General features: G+C 42.6%; 2 protein-coding genes, 1 long non-coding RNA gene and 2 other non-coding genes across 6 annotated transcripts in view; 4 read left to right on the top strand and 1 right to left on the bottom strand.

Moving 5' to 3' along the window:
• Positions 1–111: 111 nt before the first annotated feature.
• LOC140700018 (uncharacterized) lies at positions 112–14,305 on the bottom strand. 2 transcript variants are annotated; one of them, XR_012078213.1, is made up of 3 exons: positions 14,172–14,305; positions 7,825–7,915; positions 112–267 (listed from the first exon to the last, which is right to left on the bottom strand). It is a non-coding gene; the product is annotated as an uncharacterized lncRNA (long non-coding RNA). The 2 variants fall into 2 exon arrangements; XR_012078212.1 differs by lacking the exon at positions 112–267 and having other exon boundaries at positions 7,343–7,915.
• Positions 5,908–11,428, top strand: LOC140700008 (ATP synthase subunit beta, mitochondrial). The gene is made up of 10 exons (XM_072972468.1): positions 5,908–6,066; positions 6,526–6,708; positions 6,955–7,129; positions 7,648–7,769; positions 8,013–8,197; positions 8,734–8,892; positions 8,985–9,107; positions 9,789–10,001; positions 10,413–10,614; positions 11,166–11,428. The coding sequence occupies exons 1-10, from the start codon at positions 5,940–5,942 to the stop codon at positions 11,261–11,263; spliced, it is 1,587 nt and encodes a 528-aa protein (XP_072828569.1). The 5' UTR covers positions 5,908–5,939; the 3' UTR covers positions 11,264–11,428.
• On the top strand, positions 6,779–6,853 carry LOC116282791 (small nucleolar RNA SNORD59). The gene has a single exon (XR_004192337.1). It is a non-coding gene; the product is annotated as a small nucleolar RNA SNORD59 (small nucleolar RNA).
• LOC116282792 (small nucleolar RNA SNORD59) lies at positions 7,854–7,924 on the top strand. Its single transcript, XR_004192338.1, has one exon. It is a non-coding gene; the product is annotated as a small nucleolar RNA SNORD59 (small nucleolar RNA).
• LOC102526932 (bromodomain adjacent to zinc finger domain protein 2A) overlaps positions 13,036–14,346 on the top strand; it is a 32,951-nt gene continuing 31,640 nt past the window's right edge. The window contains exon 1 of the mRNA XM_015251393.3: positions 13,036–13,209. The gene's annotated coding sequence lies outside the window, so the exon portion shown is untranslated. The remainder of the gene's footprint in view (positions 13,210–14,346) is intronic.

Here is a 14,346-nt window from a genome sequence, read left to right as displayed (position 1 = left end):
AGACTCAATTCCCAGTACTTCCAACTAAGAAAAGAAAGTAACATGATTTCTGATTTCATTCTGTCTTCAAGGTACTTACAATTTTTAAAGGTCTATTTTGTGTTCAAACACTTGAATGGAATTTCATTAACCCCTTACTGCTCAGTCAAGTATGAAGCCTTGTGTATGTTATCTGAGTCCTCTGACTGGAGTATTTCATGCCAGGTGATGAATTGACAGGCCAAAACTTCAGGAGAACTATTTGTCTTTGGATTTCAAATCTGGAATCTGAAGGAAGAAGGGAAGGTGATGAGTTGCCATAAGTAGTATGACAGTTTTATTTACCAGTTCAGTTTTGCGCCAGTGTTAATTTTTTCTGTTAAGCAGGAATGATTTTGACCAGAAACGAGTGATAGTGTACTTTACTTGTTTGCTAACATCAAATGCTGTTCCCCATGGCTCACCCAGCATTATGCCAACCCTTGAGAACAATATAGGCTGGGAAGGAATGGGGAAGCAGGTACCTGTCTAAGGCCTACTCTTAACTCCTAAATTTTATCCTCATACCTCTTTAGGGTCTGTGGGCTTAATTTAAACATTAACCACAGTTGATCGTTAGTTGGTAGTCTCTTCTAGAAGAGTGAAGGATGTATATTACTACTAAAGCTCCAGCCCTTAGTACAGCACCCGATGTGTTGAAGACTCAGTACATACTTGTTGAATTATTACATCTTGCATGGGTAATGTTTCACTAGTGGGTCTGGATGTAAGGAAAAGTTAGTGTGGTAATTCAGAGTAAAGTGTAAAAAGGTAAACTTAGGCAGTGGCGACGGGAACTGGAGAGAGATTCCACAGGTGTCAAATATGATCTGGTGACAAAGTGAAAACCAAATCGTATTGCTTGTTTACAAGTTATAGTAATATCAGCCTGGATAACTTCATTGTGAATGTGAAGAACCTATCCAGAACTATAACCTAAATTTCTTAGCTTCAAGTCCAATGACTTTGACTTACATAGTCTCCTTAGCACCCCATTCCCATGGCTGTATCTCATGAGAACTTCGAGAGGTAGAGCTGTAAAGCTGCTTCCACAAGTAATGGCCTCCATGAGGAGTATACCTGTCACTCAACCATTGTTCTTTATTTTTTCTGTTCTCACAACTAATTAGACTCAGCTCTAGTTCCTTCCCTGTTTCTATAGTCCTGTGACTATAGTACCACCTTGGTGGTTCTTGGACACTCAAAATAACGGAACTGTTGATTTCATAAGTCCCAACCCCAAGATAGGCTTTAGTAGGTGATGTTGGGCCCGGGAATTTGCCATTTAACAGATAACTTGAGATCAGCCATCAATGTGTGATCCTGGGGTAGCCGCATCAGTCTCACCTAGGAACTTGTTAGAAATATAAAACTTACTAAAAAGAAGCTTGAGAGGATAGAGTCCAGCGATCTGTCTTAAGCCCTCTACGTGATTCTGATGTGTGCCAAAGTTATGACATGCTCTTTTAAATCTAAAGTGTAGATTCTGAATCAGTTGGTCCTACTGAGATACCAGCCTTGTCCACTGTGACTTTGTGTGGAATGTGCTATCTCTCCATTGCCTGATACAGTAGTGGCTGGTCACATACAGCCATGGTGGATCTGGAATGTGGCTAGTGTGACTGAAAACTGAATTTTATTTAATCTTAACTGATTTTAACCCCTAGTGATTACCATAGTAGATAATGCAGATTTAGGTGATTCTGATGCAGGTGTTACCGAAAACAAATTCTTACCAAATGATAGAGGGAAATCTTTTCTAGCATGATACAAAATCTAGAAGCTACAAGGAAGGGTAAACAAATACGACATTAAAAATTACATAGGTCAAAAGATAACCATTAGGTTAAAAGGTAAGTGACATACTTGAATAAAGTGAAAAAAAAAGCAGTTTTGAAGAGCACTTAATCATGACAAGCCAATTTTTTAAAATGGGCAAAAGTAGGGACAAGTATTCACTGAAGAAACATGAATTGCCAATGAACATGAAAGTATTCCTTAGAAATTAGAGAAATACGAATTCAGTCAGAATAATTTCATACGTTTAATATTAGCGACTTTAAAAGTTTTGGCAAGGATTCTGGGAACCTGGTAAATTATCAAGGTGTTTTAGAAGGCCACTTGGCAGAATCTCATTTAAATGACAAAGGTTTTTTTCCCCATTAATTTTTGTCCTTTTTTTTTAACGACAAAGTTTTAAGCCAACATTTTATTTCTAGGAATCTATTAAAGAAGTACTAGATGGCAGACATAGATGTGTATGAAATTTCCTTTTTTTTCATGCAGTACTGCACATAATAGCCATTTGAAACAATCCAAATAACCATTAATGGAGTGAAATATTATTACACATTTTCATGGCATAATGTGTAGCCACTTTCAATAAAGTAAAATGTACTGACACAAAGTTCTCCAGAATATAGGAGATCAGAAAACAAATTTTCTGTAGCGTGCTTCCATTGAAGTTTTTAAGAGGAGAGGGAAATAGTTCAGTGGTAGAGTGCATGCTTACCATGCCTGATGGTAGTTCAGTGGTAGAGTGCATGCTTAGCATGCCTGAGGTCCTGGTTTCAAACGCCAGTACCTCTGTTTAAATTAAATAAATAAATAAATAAATGCGTGTAACTTCTATGTACATGGAATGGGTAGAAAGTGAATGGGATATATGCAAAGCAGTTTTTTTTGGGGGGGGGAGGTAATTACATTTGTTCTTTAATGGAGGTACCAGGGATTGAACCCAGACCTCATGCATGCTACACATGCACTCTACCACTGAGCTATTTCCCACCCTCTGCAAAGTGTTTTTCAGTGGTTATTTCTGGGAGTGAGATTTGGGTAGTGGTGAAAGGGTTTATTCTCATCCTGTATACTTAAAATTTGTGTATTACTTGTGTTTTTTAAAAAACCCACAAAAACTAAAGTTGTGATCTGACAAGAGAATGTTGGATTCTTGAGGTCAAACTTGAGCAGGATACTTAAGTGAAAGGTCCATGTGAAACTAGTAGGAATTGAAAAGATTAAAAAACTCTGAAGCTAGGGTATTTATTGGATTATTTTTGTGGAATTTCAAATCACCCAGGATGATTGTCAAGAAATATAGTAGAGACAAAGACATTTTATCATTTACTAGAGTATTGAAAGAATATGGGGCATAACCATTACAGATGGTAGTAAAATAAGGAGATGGTGGAAAATGCTATTTTTACATTAAAATTGGTAAAGTTTTCAGTCATAAATTGTGGGGTTAGTCATTTGGAATTAACTTCAGGTAAGAAACCAGATTAGGTCTTTGTGGTCTCTATTTTCCCATGAAAAGTAACTTGTGTTTTACATGAAACACTACTGGGGCTATCTGAAAATAAAGAAATATGAAGTGGGACCAAAACATGTCAGAAGGCTGAAATTAAATGACATTTATTCAGAAAGGCTGTTAAGGCCTATCTCAACCCAAGCTAATCATGTTTATTTACTTTTATTTTAGACAGTACTGCAGGTTTAGCAGGTTATCTGATTTCAGATAGAGGACTGACGGTTGCTAAGGTCAAACACTGACAGCAAAGGAGTTAGAAAATTTAAAAATTTACACACTTGAGCATAGTAGAGAAAGCTCTATATATCCACCTCAGTTAACACTGAAAACATTTAGCATTGTGATGTGATACAAAGATTTGCTTAATGATAACCCAACTGTCTAAGAAAAAGCTGAATTTCCTGATAATGTGCTAAAAAGAGATGTGCAATACATTTCAAAAAGTGATGAGCCAGAGTTATGTGGAAATTGATATAGAAATCTTTACTTTTACACCTGGATTAAGTAAATTGTCAGTTTAAATGTGCTTGACGGTTAATAAAGTTTTGGCCAAGACCAAAATTGATGATACAAAACCAAAGGATCTTAACACTAAGTCAATAGTAAAAATACTAGCCAACACAAATACAGTGCTAACTATGTGCCAGGCATTGTTTTAAGTGCTTCTTTCATATTTTAATCTACTTAGTTTTTGAAACAATTCTATGAGATTATCCCCATTCTATCACCTCCTATAATGAGAACGGTATGTATAGTGATTTTAAATAACATGCCCAATGACATCTACTAAGTGGCAAAAAAAAAAAAGATTTTAAACCCAGTCTGGCTCCAGTGGCGGTAGTCTTAAGGAGTATCCTTTCCTATTTACAGAAACTTCAACTGTAACAGTTGAGGGAGGCAAATGAAATAGATCCCTCTTATATATGTCCCTATTAAATGGGATGCTGCCCAGTATAATGGGAAGAGCACAGATCACAAAACAAAAATGTATATCCTGTGTTACACTGCAGCCCACTGAACTCACCTTTGACCCCACATCCCTATGAAATAAATTCCTAATTGCCAAGCCCAATTAGTTCTGCTCAGCCCCTATTTTATAGAATGTTTATGTGATTGATTCTATTGACCACTTTGATTCTTAACACTGTTCTTCGGTCCTCTCATTCCTCTGCTGCTTCCTTTTGCTAGTTTCTTTTTCCCTGCTCCATACATGATGCAGTTTTCTTGAGTTCTTCCCCTCTTACTAGGCAAGATAACCATAGGCATTTCAAAATTTAACATTCTCTTCTATTTCTGTTTTCTCCTTTAAATTATTTGATAGTTCTACGCTACCAAACAGTAGGAAAGTTTCACAAACATGCAGAAAAATGAGAACAAATGTTGGCTGGTAGGAGAAAGTCTGGTGAAGTTGCTCCATGCTGAACTACTCCCATTAGCCATGTTTGTTTTAGGATTAAGGGTCTCATCCATCCTGCCCCCAAATAGCTTTGAATAAAATCAATACTAAAGACAGGATACCCTGTTTATTTTATGATTTTCCATGCTCAAGGACCACACACGTACCTCTCCCCAGCCTCCACTCCCATCCAAGGCTGGTTCCTGCTCCTCTCTCTACACTCATTTCTTTACTCTCCTCTCTTTTTGCCTTCCTCACCTCTAGCCTTCCCCACCTGCAGTTCCACAAAAAGAACATGCTGTTTAATGCAAATGTGTGCTTGGAATCGTCTTCCCTTCCTACTTTACCCTAGGAATATCTGCTCGTCTTTCGCAACAGTTCTATCAGCCTCCTCCGCTTTGAGGCAATTCCTCCTACATTTCTGGGTGACCCAAACGTATCCTCTCCTCCTTCGTGCATCCACTTTATCCTATACTAACCAGAACCCATCACACTTTACTGCATTTTTTGCTCATCTGTCTCTTTTAAAGTGAGGTCCTAAGTCTTACTTATCTTTGGCGTCTCAGTGCCTAGCACACATTTGTTAAACGACTGGTTACATTAGTTTCTTTCATTGTAGCTTTAACTGATATAAATTCTGTCCAGATTCCTGACCTGCTGAGTTGTCTGGAAGCTTCCAACATCATTACTGCGAAGAAAAAACAAAAAACAAAAAACAAAAAAACCCGTGTTTGACTCTAGAGAAGGCTCCTGACTTAGCCAAGGTCACCGTCGGTGGTGTTTCACGGCACTACCACTTCCCTAACCCCGCCCCTGAGACTCTCACCTAGCTCAAGGTCCTTTCTAAGGAGAGAGCCCAAGGACAGCCAAAGACAGACCACATGCTTCCCCACAGGAACTCGGCCCCTTTCCTAAACGCAGTTCCGCCAAGTACTCTCTCCAATTGACATTTCTGTTGTCCAATTATGTTTCGAGACTCTGAGGGTTGCACCTAACCAGACACTGTCCAATAAAAAAAGGACTTCAGATTAGCACAAATTTTGGCCAATGGTTGAGAAGATGAGAGATTATTAGCTTGTAGAAGCAGCGCTGACAGTAATGAGCAGCAAGCTCATCCAATAGACATGCCTCCTGCAGAGTAGGCCTCGCCCCCTCAGCTGCGGTGAACTGGCGGCCGGACAAGCTGCAGCGCTCAGTCTCCACCCGGGCTCCGCCATGTTGGGACTTGTGGGTCGTGTGGCCGCTGCCTCGGCCTCCGGGGCCCTGCGGGGACTCAGCCCTTCAGCGCCGCTACCCCAAGCCCAGCTCTTACTGCGGGCCGCCCCGGCAGCGCTCCAGCCTGGTAAGTGCCTTGCTCTAGGAGCTGGGTTTGTTTCTGCCGCCCATGACCTTGAGACGGGGGCCTTAGTCTCTCAGGCCTAAGGGATCTGTTGGTGCTAGAAGGACGCCAGGGCCAGCGCCGTGCCCTCCAACTGCGGGAGAACAAGAACGAGAACGATCGGATTCCGTCTCATTTTGCAAAAGGGGTGCTGTGTGACGGAATCGTGTGGGCAGGTGCATTGACCTTCCCGCGGAATTGGGGCACCGAGCTCTCGCATAATGGGGTTTTGTGGAAGATAGGAAGATGGTGCAGCCGCTTTCTCCGCTCCAGCGCGGCCCTCCCCCTGGACACGCCTTCCGTGCCAGCGGGGGAGGCCGGACCTGGCCTGAATTCACCAGTCCTTGTGAGTGAAGTTGGGGCTTCCGATAACCTTTAACTGCTCTAATCTCAACTCCTCCCAATATCTTTTTTGTCTGTTAGCCAGAGACTATGCCGCTCAAACATCTCCGTCGCCAAAGGCAGGCGCCGCCACAGGGCACATCGTGGCGGTCATTGGTGCAGTGGTGGACGTCCAATTTGATGAGGGACTGCCACCCATCCTAAATGCCTTGGAAGTACAAGGCAGGGAGACCAGGCTGGTTTTGGAGGTGGCCCAGCATTTGGGTAAGTAGAATTTGTTAGGAATATTGAAGATATTTTTTGGCCCAAGTATCCCCAAAAACCAGGTTGTCTTCCTTCTGTGATGATTTTATCAAAATGACTTTCGTTCTTCTGAGTTTGCTGAAGCCATATTTCTATACTGAGAAGGAGTCTTGGTTGACTTAGGTATTTCTTGCCAGCTACATTTCATTTAATGTCATGAAGCCAGTTTGTCTTTATGGATAACCCTGCAATGCCTGTATCTGACAGGTGAGAGCACAGTAAGGACCATTGCCATGGACGGTACAGAAGGCTTGGTTAGAGGCCAGAAAGTCCTGGATTCTGGTGCACCAATCAGAATTCCTGTTGGCCCTGAGACCTTGGGCAGAATCATGAATGTCATTGGAGAACCTATTGATGAGAGAGGTCCCATCAAAACCAAACAGTTAAGTGTACTTGTTGCATCTACACACAAAGAAACTTTTTCCTAGTTTTATACATTAAGGTGACAACCTCTAGTATAGCAGAATTTTCCTGCAGAGAATACTTAAAGTGCCGATACATTCTATTAAAACCACACAATGCAGTTTCTTTTGAAGAAAATTAAGGATGCAGAAGTTCTGATTTAAAAACAACAAAAAACTACTTAGGGCCCAAGTTCATTATTTAGAATTTTAATACCAATGGCTTTTGTATTTCCTATTGGTATGTGGAGAAGTGCTATTAGGTTAAGGGTCAGTAAAAGGAAAACCTTATGACAGTGAAAGTTGTCAGAGAATGGGATTATTACTTCTTGAGATAATAAAGTCAGTCCCCTTTATTGCAGAATGTTGGGCTAGATGCTTGGTGACAATTTGTCTAGAAAGTTATATAAGATAAGCTGAGTAAAGAGTTAGACTTGAGAAATGAGAGGAACCTTTCAATAAGATGAATAGACACTGATCTTATCTTCTGCCTTTACAGATTTGCTGCTATTCATGCTGAGGCTCCAGAATTCGTGGAAATGAGTGTTGAGCAGGAAATTCTGGTTACTGGTATCAAGGTTGTGGATCTCCTGGCTCCCTATGCCAAGGGTGGCAAAATTGGTATGTTAGTGGTGGGTGCATATTTTCTAAACCTAATGTGGGGAAAAAATCCTACCATGTTAGGAGTGGGTACTGAGATCTGTCCCTCACTGATGAGTAGCTTCTGACTTTCGTTCTTCTGAGTTTGCTGAAGCCAGATGCCGTTCCTGAGAAGGGAAAAGATGGAAAGAAACAAAAAGAAATTTTAAGTTTATTTGGGAACATAGATCTCCTAAACATTCTTATTTTCTCAACCTCTCTTAGGACTCTTTGGTGGTGCTGGAGTTGGCAAAACGGTACTGATCATGGAATTAATCAACAATGTCGCCAAAGCCCATGGTGGTTACTCTGTGTTTGCTGGTGTTGGTGAGAGGACCCGTGAGGGCAATGACTTATACCATGAAATGATTGAGTCTGGTGTCATCAACTTAAAAGATGCTACCTCCAAGGTGAGCACTGAGGTGACTGGTGTTCCATATAGTAGTGCCAGGAAACTGTAGCAGTTAACTGTGTTGCTAGCTGAAGCCATGCTTTGTATTTTCATTTTAATGTCCCAGGACCTACAAAGGAACTTTTTGGTAGTGTTTTCCCCCCAGCTTCTAATACACTAATGTAACTTTTTTTTCCCTATTTGTTTCTAGTCTTTGTTTTTTGGTAGATAGTCCCGTCATTTGAAACCTAACTTTGGTGAGGGGAGTTGAAGGTGGTTCATATGTCTCAGATAACCCTATTTTGTGCCTTTGACTTATTTACAGTTAATTTCATTTCTACTGTAGGTATTTTGCCTCAGTAATATAAGAAATTATCTTTTATGTTGTTTTGAATTGCATCTCTAAAAGGGAAAAGAAATTTTTGAATAAAAGCAGTCACAAGTGATACTTTCTGAGAAGGAGCATTTTTTGGTTGTTTTTCTGATTTGGGGACTATGGGTATATTGCTTTCATACTCCTTGGCCAGGATTTCTGATTGTGGATTATTGCTGCAGGTGGCGCTGGTATACGGTCAAATGAATGAACCACCTGGTGCTAGAGCCCGGGTAGCTCTGACTGGACTAACTGTAGCTGAATACTTCAGAGACCAAGAAGGTCAAGATGTACTCCTGTTCATTGATAACATTTTTCGCTTCACCCAGGCTGGCTCAGAGGTAAGAGACGGCTTGAGGATGTGGTCCATTTGACCTTTCTGTGGAATGATGCAGATGAGGCTAAAGATGTTCTTACTCTTTCTTTTTTTCAGGTGTCTGCTTTATTGGGCAGAATCCCTTCTGCTGTGGGTTATCAGCCTACCCTGGCCACTGACATGGGTACTATGCAGGAAAGAATCACCACCACCAAAAAGGGATCTATCACCTCTGTACAGGTAAGAACAATTAAATGGATGAAAATAATTTGTATAAAGGCACATACAGAGAAGTATAAAACCTAGTTACTTATATCTCAACAGTTTTCAACTGGGTTCAGGAGCTCCCTGATACATTGTGTAAAATTCTGTCTGTGCATGTTAAAGACCCTAAAAGATTAAGAAACCCCTTGTCTTTAACTAATTGAAGGTATTCATGTAAATGTAGATCACGAAGTCATGGTTTCTAGCCTGAGGGGGCATCTGAAGTTGCATGGAAACTAAGCATTAAATATGACTACTATATATTTTCAAAAACATAGATAGTATATATAATAAAATCATCTAAAAATTTGTCTAAATTATATTAACTTTAATGGTTCACTTTTCTGGTAAACTATTACAGTACCACCAGGTTTTTTGTTTTTTACTCTAACAGTGAGTATCACTACCATAGAATTAAAATGTAGAATGAAGAACAAAAGGAATAACAATGAAAATTCTTTCATCACAACTTGGAGGGATCGGATAATCTGTAAGCTTACTCAGCAGCTTTTAGGGATGGTACGAGTCCACCTTCTTTGAAGTGGATTCTTAAATGGGAGGAAGATAGAGTGGATGATGAGAGGTCAGAAAAGGGGATGGCTTTAGTAGAATTACTTGCCTTCCTGCTGCTCTACATGAGTTCTTGGCTCACTTTAGGCTATCTACGTACCTGCTGATGACTTGACTGACCCTGCGCCTGCCACTACCTTTGCCCATTTGGATGCTACCACTGTGCTGTCCCGTGCTATTGCTGAGCTGGGCATCTATCCAGCTGTGGATCCTCTGGACTCCACCTCTCGCATCATGGACCCCAACATTGTTGGCAATGAGCATTATGAGGTTGCCCGTGGGGTGCAAAAGATCCTACAGGTGAGTATTGCAGGTGAGATCAGTGGCCATAAAGTCGTACAGAAGGAATTTGGGGACTATATTAGGACCAAATCTTGCCTGGTGACCTGTGATTTGCTTTAGAGCAAGGAAAGTTGAGATCAGCAGTTCCTAGTGACTGTTAATGAGGTCTTTTGGGTTTCTAGTTCTTTGGAATCCAGTTTTTTTTCTAACACCTAACAGACTAAGAGTAGGGAGAACAAGACACTGATCTTAGCTGAGGGCCCTCGTGACTCCCAAGTAACTAGTTTCAGTTATGAAGTTAGGTAAGGTGCTAAAATGCTTTGTACAAAGCTCATTGCAAATATAAAGTTGTATTAACCCTTAGGTTTTTGTCCAAATAAAGAAATGTAAACGCTTATTAGGGCTTCTCTTATCTTGTTTTCCTCATAGGACTACAAATCCCTTCAGGACATCATTGCCATCCTGGGTATGGATGAACTTTCTGAGGAAGATAAGTTGACTGTGTCCCGTGCACGAAAAATACAGCGTTTCTTGTCTCAGCCATTCCAGGTTGCTGAAGTCTTTACAGGTCATTTGGGGAAACTGGTCCCCCTGAAGGAGACCATCAAAGGATTCCAGCAGATTTTGGCAGGTAAGGTTTCAGGTATAAAGCTGAACTAAAATGGCAGAGAAGCCAAAATCCCTTAAATACTTGCTGTGCTGTGTTTCTATTCCAGCAACCATCAAGAAACACATAAGTGCCTACTTACATAATTTTTATATAAAAATAGTTATTTCCCATCAATTTTCTTTGGAAATACTCAACTTCTGAGAACGAGACACTGAGTGCTTGCAGTGCTAGCTACCCTTCTAAGTGAATTACAACATCCTTACAAGGAAGGCATTATTCTGTTTTACAAGTTAGGAAAGTTGAAGCACAGAAAATTTTAAATAATCCATCCCAATATACAGCTGAAGTAGAGAGCAAGAATTTGAACTCAAGTTACGTGACTCTGAACCATTCGTTCTTAATCTGTACTGTAGCGTGTATTGTAAATTGGATTTTTAAGGGAAGTTTGTTAAGATTTTGAAGATGACTTTTCATTACATTCTGACTGGTGGCCTCAAGTGGTGAGGTATGTACCCACTACAGAAAATTGATATCCCTTTGCTTCTCACCAGTTGGGGTTTTTTTCCATATAGGTGAATATGACCATCTCCCAGAACAGGCCTTCTATATGGTGGGACCCATTGAAGAAGCTGTGGCAAAAGCTGATAAGCTGGCTGAAGAGCACTCGTGAGGGGGTCCTTTTGGCAGACTAAGCACTCATCCTCTGTGCTGTCTCTCCATGCCCCTAATCCAAAAATTGCAGTTTTTTTCTGTAAGCCACATGAGAGCCTTGATTGAAGACATTGTGTTCTGTCTGAAGAATATTTAAGGTTTCCAATAAAATGTACATCCCTCAGCATCTGTCTTTTTTTCTTGGTCATGACAACACAGCCAACATTGACATTTTTAACAATTTTAGGGTAGCCACAAGAAACAGCAGAAAATAGGCCATTTATGTTTGAAATGGGGTCATTGAAAAAGAAAAGCCATTGTCTTGGATTGATGAACAACTGCAGTCTTCCTTTGGATGATGTGATCTTAATAGTAGGGCCTCAGTTTTGGCCCTTTTGTGTCATTGTTCAAAGCAAAAGGATTGTTTAGAAGAGCATATTGGGGAAGATGGTTTGAAAATAATTGCTATTCTAAAAGAAGACAGGTTAATCACTGAATCAAACTTTTAGGAAATCTGAAGAATTAATACTGAAAAATGCAAAAATTGAGTCAAGAGGGCCCCATCTATTACCACCTTCATTTTTTTTTTCAGAAGGTGTTCCTAATTACTTGCCTCCTGACTTATATTATGGGCAAGAGTTGTATGTTTGTGATTCCTTGAGGCAGGGCAGGATATAAAGTACCATGAGGCCTATCCTGAGACCCAGTTAAATCCCTTTTAAAAAGTTGGAGAAAGTGTGTTAAAGGGAAAAAGTAATTTTCAGGGTTGCTGGGCTTAGGTTTCTGAACTAAATAATGGAATTAGATAATTTCCCTTTGATTTTAGCCCACTAAAATGTGAAGGATTATAAAGAATACTCAAAAGTACATCCACCCTTTCAGTTTCAAATACTTGCTAATAGTGCAAGGTTGTATTTGGTACCCTTTAAATACATACTCTTTTCTGGGTCCAGACCCGTCTCCCAGTGCCCTCTGGTGGTAGGACTAGAGACTGCAAGAACTCTGATCTCACCATTTTGAAATCCATGAAGGCCATTTGCTGGGATGTGGTTCTTAGCTAATAACTGTTTACAAACCAGCTGGGGCTTTTGTCCTGAGGAGGAGTCTGAATCTATAAGCTCCACCCCGAGGCACTCAGGTTGGCTAAAAGCAGGGCAGGACAAACAGATCCCAATTCAGAGGCCCCTGGGGGCTGAAGGTTGGGGAGGGGCCTTGGGAGAGGCGCCAGGGGTGGAGTAGGGGCCTCTAAGTTTCCTCCCATCTGCCTATGACGTCCTTGGCACCAGTCTTCCCTGTGTCGTGATCTGGACAGAAGGTGGAGCCCCTGAGCCGCCTGTGCCTGGTAGTTTGCTCCCAGAAAAACCTGGATTTGGGGAAATGCTGAGTTATGGGGGTGGGGACACTTCCTCTAGGTTCTGACAGAAGAGTGGGTGAGAAGTTGGTGCAGAAGGCCCCAGGGAATGGGTCAGCTCCTGCTCTGTTTTCCCATGTCATCCAGATGCAGACCTGGGAACTGTGATCCTAAAGGTCATTTCTCTGTCTCCCTCCCCCGACACATATACGTCTCTCAGCATTCATCGAGAACCTTCTCATAAGCTGCAACTATTTATTTCCTTCCCCCTTCACCACTCTCTTCTTGTACCACACCACTGGAGTGTCAACACAGCTCTAACCTTCCTCCATGTTTCTCCTGGTTCTGCCGTGTCCTCACAGCCTCCTCCCTCTCCACCCAGAGAAAGCCCCGCCCTTCCCTCCTCCCTCCCCACCCCAGTCTGTCACACAGGGACATCACCCTACAGCAGTTCAGGCTGTGGTTCGCAGGAAGCATACATTGGCTTTTTGATTCGTGCTAGTTCCCAGCTCACAGTTTGGGAGGATCTAACACCAGCCTTCACGTGAAGGGGGAACCAAGGACAGTGAGGAGCTGGGTGGTCCCAGCCCTGGAGCCCTGCCAGCCTGACATGGGTAAGTATGAGGACCAGCCCCCGGGGAAGGCCTGAGGGATGCCTACCTCCCTCCCTGCCTGACTCAGCAGGGGTGGGGCCTAACCTTTGCTCTCTTGAGGGGTGAAGGAAGGGAAACCGGAGTATAGGGGCACAGGGCTCAGCTGGTGAGGCTGCCAACCAAGGGATCATGAGCTTTGGCAAGCTCAAGCTCCAGGGAAGAGCCTGAGACTGCACGTTAGGTGGGGGCTCTCCTTACCAACCCTATCCCCCAGCGCTTCCCCACTTAAGCTGCTGAGATTCAAGTGATATTTTACAGTACTCACTGCTGGCCTACCCCCTTAAAGTAAATACCATTTTTGATCGCGTTGGAGGGTTTTTAAGGTGCTTCTCCCCTTATTTTCTCCCAGGCCTTTTAAGTCCGTCTTCTCTCCTCCCCCACCCTGACCCACCACCAGGTGGGGGCTGCACTGAGCAGCTGCTTCCTGTTGCCCCAGAGGTTGCTGCAAGGGTGGTGGTGGTTGGGGGAAAACTGAACTATAATAAAGCCGATTCTCACGGTCCCACATCAGCCTCTTTAGGGCTGCTACTGGCGGCCCCCCACGCTCCAGTCACTGAAAAGACACAGAGGTAGGATTGAGGTTAAAAGGCCTAGGAAGTCTTTGCACTCGTGGCTTCCTGATTCCAGAGGCTTTGAAACTTGAGCAGTGCTGAGGGACGGAGGCTGTGCCTTTCCACAGCTGTAGCGATCGGGCCCCTGAGGAGCTCAAACACCTGGAACCTGTTCACCTAGTAGGGCCGCTGTGCGTTACCCTCAGCAGGCTCGGCCTTGAGTTCCCTCTCAGGCACCTCCATTTCTCGGGAGTCCCTGTGATTCTAACTGCCTTCCTGGCCCTCCTTTGTGAGGAGATCTTTGCCGGCGCCCTCGGAGCGCGGGCAGAGCTCTCCCAAGTCCTCCACTTCGGACCCACCACCATCCCCCACCTTAAGGCAGAAGTTTCTGTCTCTTCTTCCTGGGATCTGTTCTCTTCCTCCATCTGGGATCCTTCCTGGTTCTGGCCCCTAGGAGACGCCACCCGCTTCCCCCTCCCCCAGCAGATTCTTTGCGACAGCCCTACCCTGGCGCTCGTCCTTACCCCAGTAGCTCCTGCCCCTTTAA

This window comes from Vicugna pacos, chromosome 12 (genome assembly GCF_048564905.1).
Source record: "Vicugna pacos chromosome 12, VicPac4, whole genome shotgun sequence".
NCBI lineage: Eukaryota > Metazoa > Chordata > Mammalia > Artiodactyla > Camelidae > Vicugna > Vicugna pacos.
This window is presented reverse-complemented; position numbering and strand designations above follow the sequence as displayed.